The 26,196-nt window shown below is 38.4% G+C and overlaps 2 protein-coding genes across 5 annotated transcripts; both read right to left on the reverse strand.

Annotated features, from left to right (window-relative positions):
* Positions 1-1,352: 1,352 nt before the first annotated feature.
* Positions 1,353-5,940, reverse strand: LOC137129477 (uncharacterized). 4 transcript variants are annotated; one of them, XR_010914711.1, is made up of 6 exons: positions 4,903-5,940; positions 4,635-4,676; positions 3,436-3,498; positions 3,257-3,288; positions 2,752-2,912; positions 2,438-2,560 (listed from the first exon to the last, which is right to left on the reverse strand). XR_010914711.1 is itself a non-coding variant. In XM_067508689.1 (5 exons), the coding sequence occupies exons 1-5, from the start codon at positions 5,801-5,803 to the stop codon at positions 2,343-2,345; spliced, it is 1,332 nt and encodes a 443-aa protein (XP_067364790.1). In that variant the 5' UTR covers positions 5,804-5,940; the 3' UTR covers positions 1,353-2,342. The 4 variants fall into 4 exon arrangements, 3 of the variants coding, with proteins under 3 accessions (XP_067364790.1, XP_067364792.1, XP_067364791.1); XM_067508689.1 differs by lacking the exon at positions 2,752-2,912 and having other exon boundaries at positions 1,353-2,560; positions 3,181-3,288; XM_067508691.1 differs by lacking the exon at positions 2,752-2,912 and having other exon boundaries at positions 2,394-2,560.
* Positions 5,874-23,900, reverse strand: LOC137129243 (exonuclease 1-like). Its single transcript, XM_067508188.1, has 8 exons — positions 23,853-23,900; positions 12,808-12,909; positions 8,518-8,619; positions 7,758-7,880; positions 7,532-7,648; positions 7,296-7,418; positions 5,954-6,910; positions 5,874-5,891 (listed from the first exon to the last, which is right to left on the reverse strand). The coding sequence occupies exons 1-8, from the start codon at positions 23,898-23,900 to the stop codon at positions 5,874-5,876; spliced, it is 1,590 nt and encodes a 529-aa protein (XP_067364289.1).
* Between the last annotated feature and the right edge of the window lie 2,296 nt (positions 23,901-26,196).

Here is a 26,196-nt window from a genome sequence, read left to right on the forward strand (position 1 = left end):
GGACTGTAACTGTTAACTCCTCCCTAATGGTTTTCTTCTATCATACATTTTCTGTGTGTGTGTGTGTGTGTGTCTCATTCACTCCTGAAAAATAGCCATAGACCCTCCAAGGACATTAAAATGGGATATTAAGGCCATATAGTTCTACATGTCTATAATGAATATAATGTATAGTTTGACTTTTAATGTGGCCTCCATCTACCCTCATTATTCATACATATACTTTACATTAGTGATTCTCAATGATTTGTGTTTAATGTATGCTACAGCTACCCCAGTACCCCTTCATCCACAACAGCTGCCATGGTCCAGATGTGTTCATTTGAATTTGTTTTTCATACCATTGTACTATCGATGTTAGGTTAGTTTGGTCCAGTTGACATTTAATTCCACTATTATAATTTTGTGTCAATTACTTTTAGCTGATGAAACCAAACCCTAGAATTCCTAATTTTTTTCTGAAATAAGTTGTTTTTTTAAATAATAAAACAACAAGACAGTTGGAGCAGAGAAAGTCAAGAAGAATAGGCCAAACTACCTGTTGGCAGAGGCAGAAGGCTCATTGAGAGCTAGAAAAATAGCTTGTTTGCACTGATTAGATCTAAATGTTGGGCAACAAAATATTAGCTGAAGGGTACCGGAAAATTATCCAGACCATCCTAATTTATTCTGTTAATGAAAATCTTAAGGAAAGTCTAGTTAATTACTTTTGTCAGTTCCGGGTTATTTCAGATGAGATGGTGGGTTCTTTTTCGTTGACATCTTTATTAATTTGTTAAATTTTTCAGAATTAGCTTTTGTCTTATTCTGGCCAAGCTTGTTTGCTTGTGCAATGAATTTAGACTAACTACACTTTACCGTTTTTTTTTTGTTTTGTTTTTTATTTCACACACACACACACACACACACACACACACACTGCATAACACATCCTGAACTACCATCAGGTATTGTTATGAATGGGTCTTTATGAGGAAAAGCCATCACAGACACACACACTCCTCATGCCCTCCAGTATCTGTGGTAATTGATTGATTGGACAAGAGAACACAACAGACACAATTAGTTCACCCTGGTCATCTCGTTAGTAATTCCCTGGGGACCCTGTCAACATGTTGAACATCCACCTCTTCTCACACACATACAATGTCTTTGCTGTACCTCATGCTGGCCTGTTTTCATTCCTTCTCCACATTCCTCTTTTCAATCAAGCTCAAGGCTCTGACTTTTGCCCCCTTCCCTGCTTTTTGACACACACACACACACACACACACACACACACACATACTTGTTTACCTCCCTTGCGGGGCCCGCTAGTGTTTTACCCACTGGTAGGGTCCACCCTATCCAGTGGTTCTACACCGCTATAAAAAAATCACACAAATCTAAAAAAAAATTAGAATTAAAAATATCACTTTTAAATCACAGAATATAAAACTTAATTTTTCATGCCCGTTTTTTTGTTGCTTGTGGGGTCTCTTTCTAACGGTCAGTATTTATGAGATCCACCTTCACACACACATGCATATTTCCAGTTTACGTATCTTAGCAGGGAACAAAATCTTCATCTGGAGAAATTAGTTCTGTTATTTTTCCTTTACCTTGTTTTTAAAGAAAATGCAGGGCAGTATCAGGGATTTATATTCTACTTTACATTCTCTCTATTCCACATCTGTTATTCCTTTACACCAAACATTTCACATTTTGCCATTTCAAGTTAATGAAAGATAAGAGCATTATGAAGACGACGATATTAGAATACTCAAACTTGAATCTCTTCTCAATTACCAAACCACGCGGTATAGGGATTTTCCCTTTTATTTCTGCAGTTTGCTGTTTTACACAAAACATTTCAGAAAAAAAAAAAAAAAACTCAAGGATTTGAGCTTATGGAGCACATATTAACATAGCTGGATGCAAAAACTTGCATCCAACTTATTTTGAAAGAGCAAAAATTGGCTTATACAAATCAAATGTTAATCACTTTATTACCATTTTTACCATTTCAAAATAAGGGAATGTAAACTTCTGCTTTTGCATAATGAGAAAAAACAAAAGAGACTGCAGAACAGAGGACACCAGCTGTAAACCAATAACATAGCCATACTCTTGAACTAAAATTCTGTATGTGTGTGTAGTGTGTTCTTGCTTCATAAATGAAAAATATTTGAGATCTGTAGGGTAGTGGGAAGAATTTTGTGATAAAATGTCATAGCTGAACAGACACCAAAGAGGGCATGGTGAAGGAACTGAGAAAAACATGATTACCTTCAAACAGGCATCAACAGAAAGTATAGAACAAAGGACCAGCCTTGTGTTTCTACCCATTCATTAAAGCTCTTCTACTGTACCTTTCTTCTCATGGTAGTAATTCGATTTTTTATGAAGTATTTAACTGCTTTCCAGTCTCGGTTTCCCAGAGCTTGAGGTTCTGCAGCAATGCAACGTTCACAGTCCACCTTACCTGGAACTTGTTTCATCACTATACATTTTCGTAAATGCTTTTCTACTGCAGCACATTCCTCTGGTGTCCAGCTTCTTTTCACTGCAGTTTGATTACCTAAATGTGCATAAGAAGATCATATTATATTTTAGATTTAAAAACTTCAAATCTTAACCTGAAAGGAAACACAACTAGATTAATCACATATTCACTGCAGTACTGAATTGGTTCAAAGGCCATAAAGGACTCCTCCACAGTCATTCAGTTTTGGGAAAGACTATGTTAAACCCAAACTACTGTATACTTACAGACCTCCAAATGGGGACATTATACCCCCTACACACAGAAACCATGTATGATGTGTATCATCTTCCTCTCCATCCCCCATCTCGCACATATCCATTCTTCACTCCACGAGTAAACTGATTGTGCACCCTTCAAAGCCTTCCATAGTTAATGCAATTGTTACCTAGAGATTTAAAGTTCATATACTTCACTTAATGCCCAACTCCACATTGGTTATAAACAAGACCAAAATACTACGTCACTGAAGTGGGTGATGCCCACGGATGCCCTTCAATGACCTGCATTTTTTGAGCAGTGCACTTTAAACGTTTTGTGATGGTGATGTCCTAGTCTAGTAATATCTGCTTGTGTACTAACTGGAAGTGCTGGTAAGAAACTTGGAAATCGAAAGGGCCTGCTGGTCCAAGAAGGAACCACTATTCTAAGCTGACCTCTCTTTTTAGCCAACTTCCTCTGGATTTGGCCACTTGATGAGGAGGTACATTCTTGTAGGGATGTCACACTGACCTCATTCTCTGAAACCAGTGCCATACTGGTATCTGTGTACAGAAAATAAAGAGTTAGATATGCAAGATTAATAGATCAATCAATAGATTTACATTGCTCAAAAGAATAGCTAGTATAAATTAATATAATTTAATATGGCAAGTGTGTCTCTTAATGATGAGCTAACTCCATGATGGTACCTTCTTGATGGGATGCCACACTGTCCACATGTTTGGTCCCCTGTTCTTCTGGAATACCGTAATCTGGGTACAGTAAAAAAAAAATTACTACAAGTACTTAAGACAGTTATTTAGAACTAACATATGAAGTAGCTATTAGTAAAGCTGACTGGAGCTATCATGCATAACTGATCATGTGGGATTGACAATTTCTATTTCTCCATTTTGCCATGGTTTTGTGTGCTGTGCTAAATCAAATTTACATGTTAGCAACCTACAAGGGTTAAAAAGTCTGGTTCTGCATGAAGGGGTGAGATTTGCACATGCCCAGACCACTCCTATATTGTATAAGTTTGAAAGATAATGTGAAATTACTCATTGTTCCTCTTTAATTTTGGTGCAGTTGTTTGCTAATTGGGGTGGGAGAATAATTTTGTGGTCAAATCCTTCAAGCAGCAGGTCCACAGCTTAAACACCAAAATATTGAGCACACAAACAGTACTACATACCAACTAACCGCTCACTCTTCATTTGATAAAAGCTAAACAAATGTGATTTAATGTAATCTATATATAACAAAACTATGACGACAGTTACAGCATAACAAATATAGAAGCACTGCTGCTGAGATTAACATAGAAATTACTTTATTTTGTTAATTACTAATGATACTATAAGTTTATATTTTTTAGCTTAATTTTCTCAACAGGTTGGATTTCCATATCCCACACCTAGAGAAGCTCAGTTGGACTACACAGAAAATGCAACTTGATATATGGGCAAAAATAAATAATTAAAACAGGCTTGGATCCACACTACTTTATAGTTGTAAGTTGTAAGAATTCTTTTGAACTTTGGAATATGTGTGAAAAGCTTTTTGACTTCACTAGAACTGCACCCCTACAGGGAGTTTACAGCTTTTTTCTATTGAGTGGAAAACAGCGGTGCCTTAATATTAATTCCCACTGACAGTTTCCCATGATTAAAAACTTGATAAGGACACCCCAAACAAAAGAATTCTCATATGTACTATTTTACATTATAGAAAATAGATGCTGGCTTTAAAAAAATAGCAAAATTATTCCTAAATGTGGTCAATAGCTACAGAAACCTGCCAGCATTTAATCGTCCAAACAAAATCCACATGCACTAGTCAAAAGTATTCATATCCATTGAGAGATCATTCATTCCAACCACTTAAGATAAAACAACATACATACCTTCTATGTCCTCTTGTGAACACTCCTCCATGTCAACAGTTTCTAAAATGTTAATTGATAAAATGAATTGGAAAGCTGAAAACTGATGTGATCAAGAGTGTAACAAAGTACTGCATAAATTGCTGACTGTAGATAAAGTTAATCTACAAAACTCGCCCTTTTCATAAGTCAATTAGTTATAGTGAAACATTTAAAAGTAGGATTAGACAGAAATTGTCCTTTTTAAATGTTTCTTTTTTTTACATTGACATATAATAAGTCTTAATACCATTCACATCAAGGTGAATTTCATCCAGACTCTTCCCTTTGTACTCTCCTAGCCGTCCCTGTTCCATTGCCAGGAGAACTTTACTTATTTTTGCTAGCTGTAGGGTGCCCTCTGGAAGACGGTAGTGCTTTCTGTGTACTTCAATGTTATGCCCAAGAAAATCTGCCAACTGGTCAAGTTCTGTAGTCTTGAGATTGAGAACGGTGGATAGGGTAGCAATGTGTTTCCTGAGTTTTGTTGAGGTTAGTGCTTTGGGAGTTTTTATGTCATCACATTCATTCACAAATTGTCTAATGCAGTCTGAACCCCTGAGGTAATGGACAGATTGTGGTAATGCAAACAAGTATCCATTTTCATTAAACACTCCACATTCTTCTCGCTTTTCAGTCAGAGTATCAAGTGATTCTCTCATGTCTGGAGTGAGGAGAACAGGAACTTTCCTTCCTCTCTTTCCTACTATGGTTATCCGAATAAAATGTTTGCAAAGCTTCTGCTCGAGTGCTGTAAGGGCCAAGTTAACATCTTCATGTGTTTCTGATGTGTCTCTTGATAAGTACACTGACAAAGGCATTCTGGATACCTCTCCTGCTCTCCGGCGGTTAAAGAGAATAACTTGTGCCAGTGTCACTCTAGCAAGGTCTTTCCAGTTTGAGGGTGAAGGCTCTTCTTTCAGGGCATTCAATTGTTTCCGCTGTTTTCCAGACAAGTAGCAATGAAGATTCTGGACATCCTGTGTGAATGGTAGAAGTTGAGGAGAATTCCACTTGGTCTGGTCAAGCTGGGTTAGTGCTTGGCTTGCAATGTCAAATTTCCAACTCTCTTGGTATAGCTGTGCAAAATCCTCAGCATCCTTGATAGTTTGTTTATCTTTGTTCTTTAATCCTTCAGACTTGAGAAACATGGCCAAAGAATGCAAGCTGTGTCCCACTTTGCGAGCAAGAGATGGACGTTGATATCTGCCAGTTTCATCACTAAATCCAGCCAGGCATCTTGCAGCAGTGACAACATGATTGTACTTTTCAGGTTTTATAAGATCTTTGATAGTCTTCACAAGTGCAATCTTTTTTGCTTCCAATAGCAGTCTACCAAGCTCTCTCAGCTTTTGTCGAATGTACTGATGTTGGCTGATTACCTTCTCATTCTTCATAAACAGCCTGTAACCATACTGTAGAATGCAGTTGTCTTCTTTAACTGCTACTGCAATCTTGTCTTGATTCATATCACTTAAGAACTTCCAGTATGCTTCACTTAATCCAGGTGGAACAGGTTCAGCAAAAGCACACAATGCCTGGACTCTTGTTTTTCCTGGTTTAGATGGCTTCCCCTGAGGCTTGAACCTGCAGACCTTGAAATGTCGCCACATCACTGTTTTTGTGAACAATCCATAGCAGTACACACAATGTGTATATTCCTGTCCTTCTTTTCTTTTCTTTGGTTGTTTCCATGGGATGAGTTTGCCTTTGTGGCTCTCCAAAACTTCAGTGTTGTGCTCAAAGTTCCCCTTATTTCGGATATAATCTAATTGCAGTCGCCTTTCTTTTGAGTTCTTTGGCAAACTAAAAGCTTTGGCAACATCAATCATATTTTTGTGTTTACGCATCAAATGTCTTGACATTTTCTGAACTACTTGTCCACAGTACAAGCACTGATGTTTTTTATTATATCTCCTTGACCCATCCTCCTTTTTCAAAACTGGATTAACAAAAACAGATGGCTCTTCAAGGAGTGCAGTTTCATCCTCATTTGCATCAGCTGTGCCTTCAGGAAATCTTTGTGTGGAATCACAACTTGCAACAACTATGTTTCTGCTCTGACTAGACTCAGACTGGGTCTGACTAGAAGACTTGCTTCTTCTCTGACTAGTAGATCCAATGTTGTTCTCTCTCTTTTTTTCAAGGGATAATTCCAAGCTACCATCACTGTCTGTGCTTTCTTCCCTGGGATTTGGAATATACTCCTCTTCGCTTGCTCCACTTGCTTCATCTGATTGTATAAGACTATCTTCAATCTTTTAAAGAAAAAAAAATGTTGTTAATATCTTTCCCTACAAATTATTGTGTTATTGTGACAACTTGGCTACACTTTTGTCAACTGCCTGTTAGAATAGTATACTCTCTATAGGGGCATTAAGTGAAATTACTTTCATTCAAAGTAAATTCACAAATTTGAGATATGTTAAACTATTGGGACAAAAAAAATTGCAAACTATTTGAATCTACAGCATAAAACTGCGCAGGCGTAGTTTAAAAAATGACTTCTCCGGTAAAAGTGCAAAAGTGTTTAAATTATGCAAACATATTCACAAAGGCACAATATTATAATTCTGAGTTTGAATTGCACTGCCCACTAACTAATAGCATTAAAGGGTAAGATAAAAAATAAAATAGACTTACAGGATGGCAACACCTTCTTCTTGGCCTTTGGAAAGCCTTTTTAGATTGTGATGATGAAGGACACTCTGTGCTGTCATCACTTGAATCATAGAGTGCATCAGAAAAATGTGGTATTCTATTCATCTGCAAAAACAGTTATGTTAAATAAAAATCATTACAGGGGAAATGCTTGGAAATTGCCTTATCCACTTAGTTGGTATTAACAGAACTGACACGATATTGTGTCAGAGACATACCAGAATGCTTTTTGTTCTTCTAAGCTTAGGAACAGCATTATCCTCATTATCAGTTTCATCCACTACAGTCTCACTCTTTGAATCTTGGAGAAAATCAGAATGATCTGGTACACTATCCTGCAAAATGGGTGTAATGTTAAGGTATGGCAATCAATTTTTGTTAATATTTTATAAAAATCAATCACAGGACAAGGATTTTAACACTTATATGGAATTTAAGACATACCAGAATGTTTTCTGTAATTTTGTTAATTTGGATGACTGTATGAGAGCCATCGTTTATATAGCCTTCGTCTGTATCATCAGTTTCAGAATAGTCCACTAGGGAAAAACTATTAACAGTGAAAACCTAAATGTAATAAAACAAATAATTAGAAAGGAAAAAAATATTTTAAAAAAGTAGAATAGACAAAAAACAATCATCTAAATTAGCACGTTAGTTATATTTAGGACACAGCTACAGGCATCAACAAGTCTCGCAAAACAACATAGAGGCTGACATGAATTACATTAAAAATATAATTTTAAAAATGCATCAAATAAATACGTGTTGCATTATATATACTTTAATTTTGATACCAACTGCTATTGAGCCAATTGAATAAAATTACAAAGAGTTGGAATTCATCTCTTCATAAGAGAATTACACAAAGTACAGGTCAACAAAAGTGATTTGTAACTAATGGCTAGTGTGACTAGTGACTGCACCTGGATTAAGTGAACTTGAGGATCCCGGGAGGGAAAGACTAGAAACTCATGCATATGACCAAATGCATCTCTCAGATTAACAGGGTGCATAAGAACTAGAAAAAAATTGTATTTACTCTTTTACCTCAACCACATGCACTCATGGTACCCAAACAGTAATCCTGACTCAAAAGCTGTTTTGAAAGAGCAGTGAACAAGTCCCTATCTTCATATGAGAATTACACAAAGTACAGGTGAACAAAGAAGGTATGTGAATAGTGTGTGCATTACTTTATTACCTGTGTGCTGGGATCATTTTTGTTTGAATCCTCACACGTAGGATGATCTATAGGAGATGTATCAGTCTCAACTGCCAAAGTAGGAGTCTGCTTGTTTTCCACCTGGTATTCAGACCAAAATCAAAAGCACATCAAGAACTGCCAGACATTGGTTATTTACAGATTCACAAGTTGTCTAAGATAGCTCAGCTGTCAGCTATTTCTAAAATAGCATTTAGCATAAAGAAATAACCACATGCTATGGCCTTTCTGCATGACTGACAACAGCATAGAAGTGGATGCAATGGATAACATTCAAAATACCTTCTGAAGACATGAAGCCCCTAAAGAGGTGTAGCATTATAACTATAATAACTTGAGGTTTGACCCTGGCAGGTATTAAGGCAATGATGTAAAATAACTATAAGTTAGATCCATACGGGAGGACCCCATAAGGGGAGAAACTTTAAAATTCTGAGTGTGTAAGATTAACTGACTACTTGAGGGCCCCATAAGTGGAAGACTAGAAACACAAGCGAATGAGCATATGAGTCACTTAGGTTAACTGGATGCAGGAGGGCCCCATGAGGGAAAGACTAGGAAGATTTGTCAGGTTTACTCTTATCCATCAAAAAGCTTTTTTGGAAGAGCAGTGAACAAGTCCCTATCTTCATATGAGAATTACACAAAGTACAGGTGAACAAAGAAAGTATGTGACTAAGTGTGTGCATTGCTTTATATACCTGTGTGCTGGGATCATCTTTGTTTGAATCCTCACACGTAGGATGATCTATAGGGGATGTATCGGTCTCAACTGCCAAAGTAGGAGTCTGCTTGTTTTCCACCTGGTATTCAGACCAAAATCAAAAGCACATCAAGAACTGCCAGACATTGGTTATTTACAGATTCACAAGTTGTCTAAGATTGTTTAGCTGTCAGCTATTTCTAAAACAGCATTTAGCATAAAGAAATAACCACATGCTATGGCCTTTCTGCATGACTGACAACAGCATAGAAGTGGATGCAATGGATAACATTCAAAATACCTTCTGAAAACATGAAGCCCCTAAAGAGGTGTAGCATTATGACTATAATAACTTGAGGTTTGACCTTGGCAGGTATTAAGGCAATGATGTAAAATAACTATAAGTTAGATCCATACGGGAGGACCCCATAAGGGGAGAAACTATTAAATTCTGAGTGTGTGAGATTCACAGATTACTTGAGGGCCCCATAAGTGGAAGACTAGAAACACAAGCGAATGAGCATATGAGTCACTTAGGTTAACTGGATGCAGGAGGGCCCCATGAGGGAAAGACTAGGAAGATTTGTCAGGTTTACATCAAGAACTGCCAGACATTGGTTATTTACAGATTCACAAGTTGTCTAAGATTGTTTAGCTGTCAGCTATTTCTAAAACAGCATTTAGCATAAAGAAATAACCACATGCTATGGCCTTTCTGCATGACTGACAACAGCATAGAAGTGGATGCAATGGATAACATTCAAAATACCTTCTGAAAACATGAAGCCCCTAAAGAGGTGTAGCATTATGACTATAATAACTTGAGGTTTGACCCTGGCAGGTATTAAGGCAATGATGTAAAATAACTATAAATTAGATCCATACGGGAGGACCCCATAAGGGGAGAAACTTTAAAATTCTGAGTGTGTAAGATTAACTGACTACTTGAGGGCCCCATAAGTGGAAGACTAGAAACACAAGCGAATGAGCATATGAGTCACTTAGGTTAACTGGATGCAGGAGGGCCCCATGAGGGAAAGACTAGGAAGATTTGTCAGGTTTACTCTTATCCATCAAAAAGCTTTTTTGGAAGAGCAGTGAACAAGTCCCTATCTTCATATGAGAATTACACAAAGTACAGGTGAACAAAGAAAGTATGTGACTAAGTGTGTGCATTGCTTTATATACCTGTGTGCTGGGATCATCTTTGTTTGAATCCTCACACGTAGGATGATCTATAGGGGATGTATCGGTCTCAACTGCCAAAGTAGGAGTCTGCTTGTTTTCCACCTGGTATTCAGACCAAAATCAAAAGCACATCAAGAACTGCCAGACATTGGTTATTTACAGATTCACAAGTTGTCTAAGATTGTTTAGCTGTCAGCTATTTCTAAAACAGCATTTAGCATAAAGAAATAACCACATGCTATGGCCTTTCTGCATGACTGACAACAGCATAGAAGTGGATGCAATGGATAACATTCAAAATACCTTCTGAAAACATGAAGCCCCTAAAGAGGTGTAGCATTATGACTATAATAACTTGAGGTTTGACCCTGGCAGGTATTAAGGCAATGATGTAAAATAACTATAAATTAGATCCATACGGGAGGACCCCATAAGGGGAGAAACTTTAAAATTCTGAGTGTGTAAGATTAACTGACTACTTGAGGGCCCCATAAGTGGAAGACTAGAAACACAAGCGAATGAGCATATGAGTCACTTAGGTTAACTGGATGCAGGAGGGCCCCATGAGGGAAAGACTAGGAAGATTTGTCAGGTTTACTCTTATCCATCAAAAAGCTTTTTTGGAAGAGCAGTGAACAAGTCCCTATCTTCATATGAGAATTACACAAAGTACAGGTGAACAAAGAAAGTATGTGACTAAGTGTGTGCATTGCTTTATATACCTGTGTGCTGGGATCATCTTTGTTTGAATCCTCACACGTAGGATGATCTATAGGGGATGTATCGGTCTCAACTGCCAAAGTAGGAGTCTGCTTGTTTTCCACCTGGTATTCAGACCAAAATCAAAAGCACATCAAGAACTGCCAGACATTGGTTATTTACAGATTCACAAGTTGTCTAAGATTGTTTAGCTGTCAGCTATTTCTAAAACAGCATTTAGCATAAAGAAATAACCACATGCTATGGCCTTTCTGCATGACTGACAACAGCATAGAAGTGGATGCAATGGATAACATTCAAAATACCTTCTGAAAACATGAAGCCCCTAAAGAGGTGTAGCATTATGACTATAATAACTTGAGGTTTGACCTTGGCAGGTATTAAGGCAATGATGTAAAATAACTATAAGTTAGATCCATACGGGAGGACCCCATAAGGGGAGAAACTATTAAATTCTGAGTGTGTGAGATTCACAGATTACTTGAGGGCCCCATAAGTGGAAGACTAGAAACACAAGCGAATGAGCATATGAGTCACTTAGGTTAACTGGATGCAGGAGGGCCCCATGAGGGAAAGACTAGGAAGATTTGTCAGGTTTACATCAAGAACTGCCAGACATTGGTTATTTACAGATTCACAAGTTGTCTAAGATAGCTCAGATGTCAGCTATTTCTAAAATAGCATTTAGCATAAAGAAATAACCACATGCTATGGCCTTTCTGCATGACTGACAACAGCATAGAAGTGGATGCAATGGATAACATTCAAAATACCTTCTGAAAACATGAAGCCCCTAAAGAGGTGTAGCATTATAACTATAATAACTTGAGGTTTGACCTTGGCAGGTATTAAGGCAATGATGTAAAATAACTATAAGTTAGATCCATACGGGAGGACCCCATAAGGGGAGAAACTTTAAAATTCTGAGTGTGTAAGATTAACTGACTACTTGAGGGCCCCATAAGTGGAAGACTAGAAACACAAGCGAATGAGCATATGAGTCACTTAGGTTAACTGGATGCAGGAGGGCCCCATGAGGGAAAGACTAGGAAGATTTGTCAGGTTTACATCAAGAACTGCCAGACATTGGTTATTTACAGATTCACAAGTTGTCTAAGATAGCTCAGATGTCAGCTATTTCTAAAATAGCATTTAGCATAAAGAAATAACCACATGCTATGGCCTTTCTGCATGACTGACAACAGCATAGAAGTGGATGCAATGGATAACATTCAAAATACCTTCTGAAAACATGAAGCCCCTAAAGAGGTGTAGCATTATAACTATAATAACTTGAGGTTTGACCTTGGCAGGTATTAAGGCAATGATGTAAAATAACTATAAGTTAGATCCATACGGGAGGACCCCATAAGGGGAGAAACTTTAAAATTCTGAGTGTGTAAGATTAACTGACTACTTGAGGGCCCCATAAGTGGAAGACTAGAAACACAAGCGAATGAGCATATGAGTCACTTAGGTTAACTGGATGCAGGAGGGCCCCATGAGGGAAAGACTAGGAAGATTTGTCAGGTTTACTCTTATCCATCAAAAAGCTTTTTTGGAAGAGCAGTGAACAAGTCCCTATCTTCATATGAGAATTACACAAAGTACAGGTGAACAAAGAAGCTATGTGACTAGTGTGTGCATTACTTTATTACCTGTGTGCTGGGATCATCTTTGTTTGAATCCTCACTCGTAGGATGATCTATAGGGGATGTATCGGTCTCCACTGCCAAAGCAGGAGTCTGCTTGTTTTCCACCTGGTATTCAGACCAAAATCAAAAGCACATCAAGAACTGCCAGACATTGGTTATTTACAGATTCACAAGTTGTCTAATATTGTTTAGCTGTCAGCTATTTCTAAAACAGCATTTAGCATAAAGAAATAACCACATGCTATGGCCTTTCTGCATGACTGACAACAGCATAGAAGTGGATGCAATGGATAACATTCAAAATACCTTCTGAAAACATGAAGCCCCTAAAGAGGTGTAGCATTATGACTATAATAACTTGAGGTTTGACCCTGGCAGGTATTAAGGCAATGATGTAAAATAACTATAAATTAGATCCATTCATTCATTCACAGATTCACACATTATATAAATGGCATTCTAAATATTACATAACATCCATCTTTATCAAAGCTGTCATATTTATTTTCTAATAGGTAAAATTTAATTTGTTGACCAAGGTAAAAATATATTTTTTTGTCATGAGTTTTCTTTTTTACACAGCAGGCTAAACTTATGAGGTTATTTGTGGATAATGAATAAAAAGAAGTGAAAAAAGTCAGCTAAAAACCATCACCTTCCCCTCTACTTCTCAATGATCCCCTTGAGCAAGGCCAAAATCTGAATCCTACTAATTTTTACACATTACCATAATAAATATTACGCACTTGTACTTCAAAAAGGGGAAAATTTGCTCCTACCCCCATTTGCAGTACAGTTCCCACCCCTTAAAGTCCAAGTGAATATTGTCCTGAAGAAACACCGAACAATTTTATCAGTGTTATCATTTACTTAGCTAACGCTAGCGCTAATGCTAGCGCTAATGCTAGCGCTAATGCTAGCGCTAATGCTAGCGCTAATGCTAACGCTAGCATCTTGCATGAGATGGCACTTTACAAACGAGTTAAAAACGCTCATTACCAGCTCTTTGTTAGCATTGATAGTATTTGAGGTATAAGTTGACTTACATTTCTTTATTGTCTTGTATTACTGCCGTAGTGATTTTGTCCTGTTTAGTCCAAAAGAAGCATGCGGTCTTCACCGAGCTGCAGTCATGGTGCATTCAAAGCCCGCAACAGTGTGGGTCTTTTCAGCATGTATTTCTTTTCAATGTATTTCTAACTAAACATGATCCTTTAACAAAAAAGCCTCTTCCCATGATTTGAAGCAAATTGATTGATTCTTTTATTTCCTTATGGATCAATATTTGTCATACATGTAATTTTATGTATTTTGAAAGTTTAAAAGTAAGATTTTAGTGACATGTAGATGTACAACATGTGTGACGTACGTGCCTTAAAGGCAACTAATCTCATCTAGCTACGATCCAAATGAATATCTTATCTTATAAAATCAATTGTATTTTAACCTTCAGAGAAAATGTGCTAGATATGTATCTATAACATTACAGCAGTAGCTACCGAGCTATAGATCACTTTACAAGCTGTAAGCTATAACATAGCTAACATTAGAAGGTAGTATGGTGTTGCTAACATTACCAGCCAACATGCTGTAGCTAACTTTAGCAACTATAAATTTATATTACAACTTCACTTTGTACCCTGCTTGCAACTATGCAGAGGATAAAAAAGTTAAAAACTGTAAAAAAAAAATCAGAAAAGAAACGTACCTGCTCCCTTCATGAAGTTTTCATACTGGTAAATGGCACAATATTCTGTGGTTTGAGGAAATGGGCGTGTATCCCAAATTGGTGACGGTGACGGTGAAGTAGCCAATCAAATGTCTTCTTATCATCAGGGCTGTACTCTGATTGGTTGAAATGTTACACACTTCCGAAAGTGTGTATCTTTTGCAATACCAAGCCCCTAGCACTAGTTGGCAGTACTGAGGATAAATTTTACACACACTTCACACACACTTTTCCAAAATTTCTGACCTTGTGGGCCAAATGAAAAAAAAGCAAGAGCAACATTAGGGGAGGCTCCTGAGCTGCTTTTTGAATGAAATCTTTGTGGGGCCCAGCATTTTGGGCCCCACAAAGGCTTTGGGCCCCACGCTGTTGGTGGGCTCCTTGCCACTGGGCCTCACCAAGTAAGAATTGCAAGTGCACACACACACACACACACACACACACACACACACACACACACACACACACACACTCCCCACCCCCACCTTTGCCCCATTTATCAATCAATCATCCCTGCAGTTTGTCAACCAACACCTACCCATCAGTTCCTCCCTCCCACTGCGGTTGCAGAAACAATTTTAATTACAGAGAGTTAAAAATTACAAGCCCGGAACAACTGAGTCACTTGCAGGTTGGCTTTAATTGCCTTGTGTTGTAATTCCGGACAGTGGAAAGTGGGGGGGTAGGGAGGGTTGTGGGGGTGGGTCACACTTGGGTGGCAGAGAGTGACTTTCAGGTGACCTTCTTAATCAGTCGACAGCCAATATTGAAGTAAAATGTTTTGTCCCTCTCACTTGGTCTTCTCCACCCTTTATCCAACAATTTCTCACAGCACACAAACTCACAGATCCCCTCAGCCGAATATTAGCATTACAATTCGAAGCCTGCATAGAAACTGGTGGAATCTTCTTTCTCCAGTTAATGTGAGTAACAGAGTGTTACAGATTTCCCTAAGGAAGAGCCCCCCCCCCCCCCCCCCCCCCCCGTGTTGTTGTTGGTTGACAGTATCTCGCAGCTTGGAGCTAGTGCTATTATTTTAAAAAACCTTTTCACTGTTGCATACTGCCACCTCTCTTGGTGGTCTGTTCAGTAATTAAAATGAAATCTCAATGGCAGATGCCTTTGCCTCCTTTCCTTTTTGATTCAGTGTACGTACAAACACACACACACCCACACACAGAATATCGCCTTCTACCCCCAACCATGAATTCATAATGATTCGAGATGATTTATAGCTCCACCCTCCCTTGTGTGGATGGCGACCAGTGGAACCACTTTCAGATATTAAAATGGAGCACACCCCTCCACCATGGCCCTAAGTGACATGGTTACCCAACCTAAACAGGCCATAAAGCTTTTGTGCCGTCGCTTTGCTGGATCTCAGACCACAGAATATCTGCAGCTGCATGACCACTCCACTCTTGCTTGTTCTTTGCTGACTACACCCATCTAATGATACAGACATATGTGTGTCCTTTGCGGCAAATGTGCACTAAGATGTAGGTCACTACAGGGCTAAGTAAATGTGTGTGTGCAGATGGTGACAGTGACAGAGATGCAAGCGATAGTGGCATCTGACCAAAAGATCCATATAGAGATGACATCACCCTCTAAAGAAAAAAAGAGGGAGTGGAGGAGGGTTTTCACAAACTGTGAGCTTAGAATACCAATGTAGGAGGACAGCTCTAAGCACTCCTGGCACTGAAGCTCCAACTCTATCCTCCCTCCACCCTCCCACTTCTGTGTCTATAACTCCTCTGTTGCCAACCTTTTATCATGGGGCCCTGACACCTGTCCTTTTCCCACCCCTCCCTCATGTTCACGTGTCTTTCTCTCAGAATTCAGGTTGCTGGTTGCTAATCTGGTCTGTGCCTTTTCCTATCAACACGGTGCCATTTACCCTTCAGCTCCAGTCCTTGTTTCTGCTCTTGTTTGTTGGCATCATGATGTGTTTTAGGTTAGTAGAAAGGACATTTGGTGTGTTTCATACACTAATACGAGTACAATTGCATTATCAACATTGTGGAAGTTACTTAAAACACATTATCACTTTTAATTATTATTTTTTACACAGACCTGTTTTATCTCCAGAACCCAGTAACCTCACCTATTAATGATTCTAAAAGCCAAATTGAATGCTTGCCTAAAGTTCTTGTAATTTTTTTGCCCAGTAAAATCAAAGTGGGAAGGCTTCCACCAAGATAAACTTAACTTTTGATTAAGTGGCTTTTCCTGTCTCTACCAATACAGCCTGGCAGCAGTGTTTTCAGTGTTGCCATAACATTCAATGGCTTTTTATCATTATTCATCACTCCTAAAATCACACGTCAGTGGTGGGGAAACTGCACCTACTAGAAGACGCTAACAAATATACAGCACAGCACAGCCCATCCCTGAAAAATTTTGGCAACCTCACGAAACAGTAGTAAATATGATAGAACTAAAGGGTAGATAACATTGATGATGTAAAAGTGACAAAACACAGAACTTTTAAACAGAAGACAACTGTTTGTTTCCTATTTCAGATTCATAGTCAGTGTTATTCCTTTAGTTACTTGTGTATTGAACTTAAAGCTATGATCTTTCCTCAAATCAACCTTTTGAATATTATTGTGGTGAAGTACCACCAGATGCTGTTTACCGGCAGAGTGCAGTGGGTGGGAGGAATTGTAGACCTGGATGGGGGTATCTAGGTAGGATGCTGCTGTTGAGTTGAGAGTTACTGTTTTTGAACCTGGAAGGCAGCGCAGAGAGCTGGAGACTGGTGTGATGTGTGTTCTTTTTGGCTGGTAAAAAATGAGTAGTGCTGCTGCATTTGGATCATCTGGAGGGCTTTTATTGTGCTTGCTGGATGCTGGTAGCCTCATCAGCAGGGCATTGCAGTAGTTGAGACAAGTTATGACCTGTGCATGCACAGTGAGTTGGGTTGCATATTCAGAAAGGTAGGACCTGATCTTTCTGAAGGTGTAGAGGACAAATCTGCATTACCTAGAGACAGAGGAAATGTGGTCAGTAAAGCTTAGTCAGCTGTCAATGATGATTTCTGGCAGACTTATTGGCAACAATCACTGAAGATCCTAAGTTTATTTTGCTGAAAGTATTGAATGTCTGGCTGGGAAGACTAAAACTTCTGCCTTAGAGAAATTAAGTTGAAGATGTGTCTCTTATTCAGCAGCACAGAAACATTATGTTACATGATGTGTTTATTTCTAACTGCTCCTTTCTCAAGGTAGAACTAGTAGTTTACGTCCACTGTGATCACTGTGGATGTGTGTGAGTTCTGTCTTTTGGGACAAAAACAGTATGCATCGTGTAGCTGAAAGTGGCATATTGCTTTGTTTTATCAATAGCGTTTGCCGAAACTGTCAATGTGGCTTTTACTGTGCTTATGGATCAGACCAAAATATACAAGTCCTGTTATTCTGTGTGATATAAACTGTTGTATTAACTGTGATTAACGGCAGGTCCCCTCCATGCAGTAGCTGTGATGGGTTGTGAATGTGGTATTCATAAAGTGATGTGTTTAGTCAGAAACAATTGAACCATGGGTATGGCTACATCTACAGCCTACCCCAAGCCTGCCCATGACTTAAAACAGCTGTTGCATTGAATATAAGTCTGAAAGACATTACTACTACCGTTACCAATTTAAAAACAGGGTTGTAGTTTATTTTTATTTTTTTTACTCAATGTCTCAATGAACAGGGGATATGGAGGAGATTGAAAAAAAAATACTAGCATGAATGCTAATTCTCCGCTTTTAAAAATCACTTGATGGGTTCTTTCTGGCTTTATTGATTCTTTAGAAAATGATGAATTAACTTTAATTAAAAAATATGCAAAAACATTGCAAAATGCCTAACCTAAAGATGTCAAGTTAGAAATGCGTCACTGTTTTGTTTACAATGCTTAAAATAACCTGAATCTTTTTTATTTTTTTACTTTATATAGCTTAAAAGCCACGGTTGGTAAATGCTTATTTTTTATTGTGTGCATATGTAAATTCATTCTAAAAATGCAATAAAAACAAAATCCCTTATTGGGCTGATTTCAGCTGCTTTAAAAAATGTATTTTAAAATGCCAAAGCAAGTAATTTCTCCTTGAATGGTTGACAGATCTACTAAACAAGTATATTGTAATTATATAGCTGATAAGTAAGCTTACAAAATTCTGTAAAGTTAGAAGTTAGTGAAGGTCTAACTCAATCCAGTTCAATATGGTTATCATCATTACATTATCAATACAGTACAATACCTTTTATATAATTACTAGTAAACAATTTGAATCATAATGGGTGGCTTAAGTCACATTAAGCTGAACGCCACAGAAAAATGAAGAGCGGCCTTTTCTTGTTGTGTGCTATGAAGTCGTGGAGCAATCAGCAGTGTTCATAGTAAAAGGCTAGAGGCTGGTGGAGGCTGCCACTCATCTGGAAAATGGTCTCATTTGTTTATAGTAATTACAGAAGCATCTCAAAGTTAATGTGCTGCTGATTCACTGAAGTAAAAAGGCTGCTACATGCACACATTAAAGTTGCTTCCTGTGTTTTTCTTCCCGTGTCGTGAAGCAAATTTGTTGTGCCTCTTCCTCCTCCACACTCATCCATCCCTTCATCTTTCCTTCTCTCTCTGAAGTCGTCGAGCTCTTTCCATCCATCTCTTTCCTTCCAAGCATATCTCTCCCCCTCCATACCTCCCTCCCTCCTCGGCCGTTTGAAGGAGAGCTCTTTGTGGGTCTGCTGACTTAATTACTGTAATGGGGTTTATGACACTTGAGACTAAACAAGTAAAAAAGATGGAGAAGAGGGACTGGGGAGGGGGTAAACCCAGGCACATTGTTATTAGTTTTATATAAAGGCCTTGGTCCGTGAGCATAACAGAAAGTACACCAAGGCCCCACAGAGAGATGTTCTTTTACAGCAGTTTGTTGCTCTTTTCTTAACTCCTTCATTATTGTGAAACTTTAATTGCATGAGTGTGTACCTATGTGTGTGTTCAGGGAAAGAATACACAGCTGTGTGTGTAGCTGTGTATTTGTGAGCATTTGCATAGGAGTACACTACATTCAAAAGTGTTCAGAAGAGTCTCTCCGAAAAATTGTTAATTAAGCAATTATTGAACGTTGCAGCTGTGACTCATAGGAGATGTGTTATTTGAGGTTCTTGTTTTGCAGAGCATTTATTGCCAAACTTCTCGACTGTAGTTTATGAATACCAGAGGGTCCCCAGGGGGATCAACAGGGATTTCTGAAAATAAGTTTTTGATCTAAGTTATTTTAGTAAAAATTTGCAAAACATTTTGGGGTTTCTCTGGGGGAACCTCAATTCCTCAATTAAAGATATAGTTTATGTTCTATGCATGACAAAGTGTGAGACACATCTGCTTGAATAAACCACGACACTGACATCCCAAAGAAATGACTTTTCTGTGTTTGACCAGAAATAGAATTAACCCATGTTGTACACAAGCTGTGGAATGGACTCAAATGAGAGCAGGAGAAATGGAAGAGGAAGATATGGAGGGGGAGGTAGAGAGGAATTCACACAAGAAAAAGTCAATAGGAGAAAGAAATCTGAGGAGGAAGAAATGAGCCAAGTTCTTGTCCATCTTCATTATGGTTCATTTAAATTTTTATCATTCAGAGAAACGTCTCATACATCTGGCTCGATATACTGGCACACACGCAAACATGGACAAACCCACGAATATTTTGATGAGGTTCAATTTTGATTTCAATTTAATTAAATCCCAAACCCAAATTTTTATTTTCAACTGACAATAAACGGCGGTGCTACACACTGCATTTTAAATTCAGTGAACTAATTGAGATCTGGCTGCGCAAACCCACACATACAGATATTTACAGATACAGTATTTCAGTTACCTTATTATTATTTATATTAATATGCCAACACGGTGGCAATGTAGAACTTGAATAATACCCTCTAGGGAGCAGATCTCATAGTAATATGATTTTGTTTTTTGTTTTTTGGCATTTGGCCTTCAGACACTCAAGATGGCAACAATGCAAAGTCCCATTTCTTTGCTTCGAAGAACTCTTTAGTTGCTTTCACTGTAAGTTTTGGGTCCTTATCCATCTGCAGCATGAAGCAGTGTCAGTTTTGCAGCATTTGGCTAAATCTGAGTGAGAGTATAGTCCTGCACACTTTAAAAATCATCCTGCTACTTTTATCATCAGTCAGGTCATTAGTAAACATCAGTGAAACAGTTCAATTAGCAGCCATGCATGCTCATGCCATAATTCTGCCCACACCTTGTCTTCCCATCAGCCTGATATATGTTAATCTAATTTTCATGAGTCTAAAGAATAGTCACCAGTTAACCTAACATGCATGTTTGGACTTTGGACTGTGAGAGTAAAATAGAGTAGCAGGAGAAATCCATGCAAGCACAGGGAGAACACACAAACTCCACACAGAAAGGCTGCAGGCTGCAGGTAGATTCTAACTGGGTTGAGGCAGCAGTGCTAACCACTCCACCTCCATGCTGCCCAACATTACAGTTCTCCTATGAGTGGACATCAAGTAAAAATACCAGAGGTCTTAAAAAGGCCTTTTTAAGTAACTGACCACTGTACTACAGTAGAAATGAGCCTTTTTACTTTTGCATTTGAGTAAATAATTGAATAAATTAATTTGTTTTCCTTGCTTAAAATAAGTTATTCTTTCTGTGATAATAATGACTTTACAAATATTATTTATGTTCTTAGAAAAATTATTATTCTGTCCTCCATTATACACTGTAGAATTCAAGGCTTATTGAAGGTTTTCTTGTTTATTTTAGAAATACTAATGTCACTAACAGATAATAATCATAAAAAAATGGTCCATATTGAATCTTACCATATACCAACAAAGCATGTTTCTCATAAGAGCAGAAGCACAAGATACCACACACAATGTTTAACCCCTCCAGGGGGTAGAATCGGTCTATCAGACAGCTGAGGTACAATGCTGGTGGGGGGGTGAGGAATATAAATGGTGGACCCAGCACCCCATTAGTCTGTCTGAGTGGAAGATGGAAGGGGGTGGACACATGGGGTGGGGTCAGGCTCAGGTGCTGAACAGACATGAGAAAAAACATCCTCTCCTCCTCGTCTCTTCTCCTCTTATCTAAGTTGTTGCACATTTTAGGAAAGCTTCCTCCATCCATCTTAAGTTTGGTTAAACCTGAGAGCTACCTGGAGGCTACCTCTCTAATTCTATTACACGTATCTCAGAGGAAAGTGTAGCATATATCACTGGTCATGCTGGCTAATATGTTTTTGTGAAATCAGCTCACTTTCCTCCGTCTATAATTTCAGTATTATCAGCTCTGTCTCTGGCTCAACTTCCTTTGTGAGATGTCTGCTCCATCAGGGACCTTGATGAATCAAGTGAACCAGGACAAAAAGGATATTTTTAGGCGTTCAAAAATAGGCGTGTACTCTGCAGCTCATATAGACTTTTCCATTATTGTCAGGAGGAAGTGTTTGGGGGAGTTAGCGCAGATGTGAGTGTTTGCTTGTGTGTACAAGGGCCAGAAAGAGATGGAGAGAGTGAGGTTCCTTGCTTGTCCTCTTGGCAGCAGGTGTGTAAATAACACCCCAATATAAAATGAGGATGAATCAAAGTGCTGAGGGACTATAGCACCACTCATCCATACGTTCCCTCCCCTTCTCTTCGTCAAACTCTAACGTTGATCCCAGCTCATCTGCTCATTACCAGGGTCCCCTGGCTGCCCAAGACGCTCTCTGTTTCTCTGCTCTCTAGTCCACAGGGGCACTCGTTATAATTCTGGGTCTGTATGCCACCAGTGTTGTGGCATCGTTTTGCCAAGTGTCCTGCTTCTGTGCGGGCTGACAGCTGAACCCAAATCCAATGCTTCACTGAGCCGGATTATGGGCTACTATGGCTGGTTTGCCTCGTTTCCCTCACTGTTGTTACCTGTTAGTAAAATGAGCCAAGGAACTGCTGTTGAAAGTGGAATAAAATGACCCTGAGCTAAAAGTAAATTAGCTGAGAAAATCACATCTATAAGGGGAGGCAATGAAACTCCATACAAAAGTCTTTCGCAGTTGAGGTAAATGAAAAGGTGGGCAAACAGTTGGTGATAATCATAAAGTAATCAGTGGTGTGTAAATGTTCTAACTTCACTTTAGTTGTAAATGTGCATGAGGGCATATACTGATGCACTATAAACATTGTGAGCCCTAAAAAGTGGAAAGATGTATTCTGTAAATTAAAAAGGTAAAATCATAGTTTGTCATCTTTGTGCTTTGGGTACAACCCCATCTCTTCCTGTATGAAATAACATTAAATTAGCTGGACTTCCACAAGGAGAAATAAATTGTTTATTACTCAGTACTGTATGCAAGATTAATCTTAGTCATGATGAATTTTCTACTTCTAACTGCCTTAATGTCTCAACGGTTGAATGCTCTTGAGACAACTTGTCTGAAGGGCAATACATTGTGAGCCATTGAAACTACTGACTCTTTGAGGTAAACTCACAGCAAAAAGGAAACATGATGGGAGTTTGTCTGTTTGTGAGGATGGACAATTCAGCTCGACAGGCAGCGAAAGACAGCAGGGGCTTGCAAATTAGTGTGGATTCAGGAAAATAGCTCATAGCTCCTCAGATAGCTGTCACTAATGTGAGACCAGATATTGTGCTGTGGTCAGAAGGATAGAAAGTTGTATGCTTTCTGGAAGGATGAAATAGAAAAGGGCTAGACAGAGGAAAAAGATTACATGTACAGAGCTGGCAACTAAAACCCTACAGCCCAGTGGATAATGGGTAGAGGCTTTGTTGCAGTGTTTTCTCTGAACTTGGTGTAAGTGGCCAGAGCCTAAAGCAGGCAGTGAAAAACATTGCTGACAGTGCAGCCAGTTGTAGTGAATGTCTCTGGTATTGAAGAAAGGTGAGTGACTGGGGCAAAGACAGGTATGTCCAAGGAGGCGGGTGTGGCTCAGATGAGAGAGCAGTCATCCACGAACCACAGGGTCAGGGTCCCAGTCCTCCTGGCTACAGGCCAAAGTGTCCCTGGGCAAGACACAAATGACAAATTCTAATTATAATTGTCCAGAATGTGAGCGGAGTCAACGGACAATTTAGAAAACTATACAGCCATGTGCATGACTGATAGATGATGTGTTTTTTTATGAGTGAAATTTGTACAGTTCAGATTGGCTATCTTTCTGTTGCAAAATCAATCTTACCTGACACAGGGTGGAATCATTGTACAGAGTGGTGGATGTTGGCAGGACTGACTTCCCGTACCATTCTTTGCCACAGCCGACCTGGAGAAGCCACTTACTGAAGATTTGAGCAGCAGGTCATGGAGAGGATGTGAGCTGTTCTCCATGATGTTCAACAGTTTGTGCAGCATTCTCCTTTCCACAAACAACTCCCAGCACAGAGGCAGAGTTCCTGATCAGTTTGTTCAGGTTGTTAGTGTCACTGGCTCTGAAGCTGCTGCCCTGGCAGATAGCAGCGAAGCCTATTTCACTTGCCACTACAGACTAGTATAAGATTTGCAACATTTTGCTGCACATTATAGGACTTAAGCTTTCTGGAGAAGTATAGTCTGATCCATCCCTTCGTGTAGAAAGTCTCTGTGTTTCATTTCCAAGATGCACTCCAAGATATATGTATTACACCTTTGAGTTACCACAATAAACTACTATGTCATTGTTGCCATTTTCTCTGCTGTTATCTCAACATTACATTTTTCTAGTGTCACCATGACTTTTTTTTATCTTGTGAAAAAGCAAAAGTTTAGAAGAAAGAAATACAGTAGAGCATTGGATCCAAGTCTATCCCCTAGTGGATAACATTTAGTATCATCCATACAAACACAAACTATGTGGAGAAGGTATATGAACAATGAAGCAACCGTTGTGTACGAATATGCATTGGTAGATAGGAAGTATTTTTTTTTTTGTCAGATAGGAGTGGGTGGGTTTTTATTTTTTGGCTTGATAAGATGAGGAAGCTATGAGTGACTACTTGGCTGTTGCTTTGAAGGTTGAGCGTCATTCTGCTACTAGCAGTATGCAGAGCAGCTTTAATTTAACCTGATTTGGAAGATTGTGCTGAATGTGTGGGTGCTGATTATTTTGTGTCTTTTATTTGTTAATTTGTTTCATTCATTTTTTCTGCTTGTGTGAATTCATAATAAGATGTGATTCATAAACAAAACACAACTCTATTTCCTTGTACACATTCCATAACTGAAAAGGAGCAGAAAGAAGCTATTTTTTGTTGCCACTTGAGAAAATTGTGAAATCAAACACTGGTCTGTAACTGATCTGTTTATCTCTTGCATTGAAAAGTTGGAATTACATTTGCTCTACTGTTTATGAGTCAGTCATTGAAATCATGGTTATCCAAACACTGCTAGTCCAATCAAGTCTTTGTGCCCCTGAATATCAAGTTTTGAATCCCCTTTACTGTTTTATTTACTCATGATACCATTTCATGGTATGGAGAATAAATAACACATTACATAACAAAACAAAGATGTACAGCAGGAATGAAGTACAGTATGACTCATTTAAACATCAGTATTACGTTCTTCAAGAAGGCACCCATCTTAAAAATAACCTTTGACCCATCACCCTTTTAATAATAAAATTTGTTCAAATGTAGATGTAAAATGTACAGAGCACTTTTCTTTGTATTATGGTATACCTACATTATTAAACTCAAACAGAATATGCTGCTCATGACCCAGTTGGTTGTCATTACAAAGGTTTCAGATCTGTTTTCTATCTAAACCATTGAACTGTTCAGGAAGCTTGAGGATGCTGTTGCTATTCAACCGAAAGTTACAGATAGAATGCTTATATTACATTTTCACATAAAAATACTTTTTCCAAATTAAATTCCTTCTTAAACTTAAGTGATCTTTTATACCCTGCTCAACAGTTATTTTAACCAGTTAACATTGTAACATTATTATGTTAACCATACGTGAGACAGACTAAAGTCATCTGTTAACTGCTTTATCTGTAAGAGCCATAGTGAGCCATGGTTAATTTTCTGTACCTTCTATGAGCCTCCCCGCAAAACCAATAACTGTTTCCACAAAGTATTTTCCCAGCTCTCCATGAACCATATTATTACAGGTTGTCATTTTAATTTTTAGCATATACTTAAATAGTTTTTTTTTTTCAGTATGTCAGTATTCTCAAACCTCCATATCTCAAATGCATACAACATAGGTGGGGTTGCTGCCATCAAATTCAACATAAGCTAATATTTTTCATGCAATGGTAAAATGTCTGTCTGATATGTTGTTTATGTTCTATTGTGAATAAAATATGGTTTGATGAGACTTTTGCATTCTGTTTTCTATTTACATTTTACAAATCCTCCCAACTTTTTGGAATTGGGGTTGTATTATGAAATATTAAATACAGATGGGTATAATATGGGTTTCTCACCTTTCAGCACATAAAGTTGTTAAATTCAGCTCCACATTTACCAACAGTTATTTTTGACACTTATTTTTAATTACTATCAAAAGATTTGAGATGATTAAAATATGCTAAAAATGTTAGTGAAGTACTTTTATTCTTATACTTCAAATTAACTATGTAGCTGCACACTACACAGAGTGGCCACCAGGGTTTTATGAAGACCGCCACTGTTGACAT

The sequence above is a fragment of the Channa argus genome, chromosome 6 (genome assembly GCF_033026475.1).
Source record: "Channa argus isolate prfri chromosome 6, Channa argus male v1.0, whole genome shotgun sequence".
Taxonomy (NCBI): Eukaryota; Metazoa; Chordata; class Actinopteri; order Anabantiformes; family Channidae; genus Channa; species Channa argus.

Bases quoted from the DNA above. Each gene is read 5' to 3' on its own strand.
- LOC137129477 (XM_067508689.1), bottom strand. From the start codon at position 5,803: ATGTTTCTCAAGTCTGAAGGATTAAAGAACAAAGATAAACAAACTATC. The intron at 4,677-4,902 runs GTATTAAGACTT...TTAACATTTTAG, and splicing joins AATTCACCTTGATGTGAATG to AAACTGTTGACATGGAGGAG. The intron at 3,499-4,634 runs GTATGTATGTTG...TACTGTACCCAG, and splicing joins TTCACAAGAGGACATAGAAG to ATTACGGTATTCCAGAAGAA.
- LOC137129243 (XM_067508188.1), bottom strand. From the start codon at position 23,900: ATGGAGAACAGCTCACATCCTCTCCATGACCTGCTGCTCAAATCTTCA. The intron at 8,620-12,807 runs GTAATAAAGTAA...TCTGAATACCAG, and splicing joins AAGATGATCCCAGCACACAG to GTGGAAAACAAGCAGACTCC. The intron at 7,419-7,531 runs GTATGTCTCTGA...CTGTTTTTGCAG, and splicing joins GAAGAACAAAAAGCATTCTG to ATGAATAGAATACCACATTT.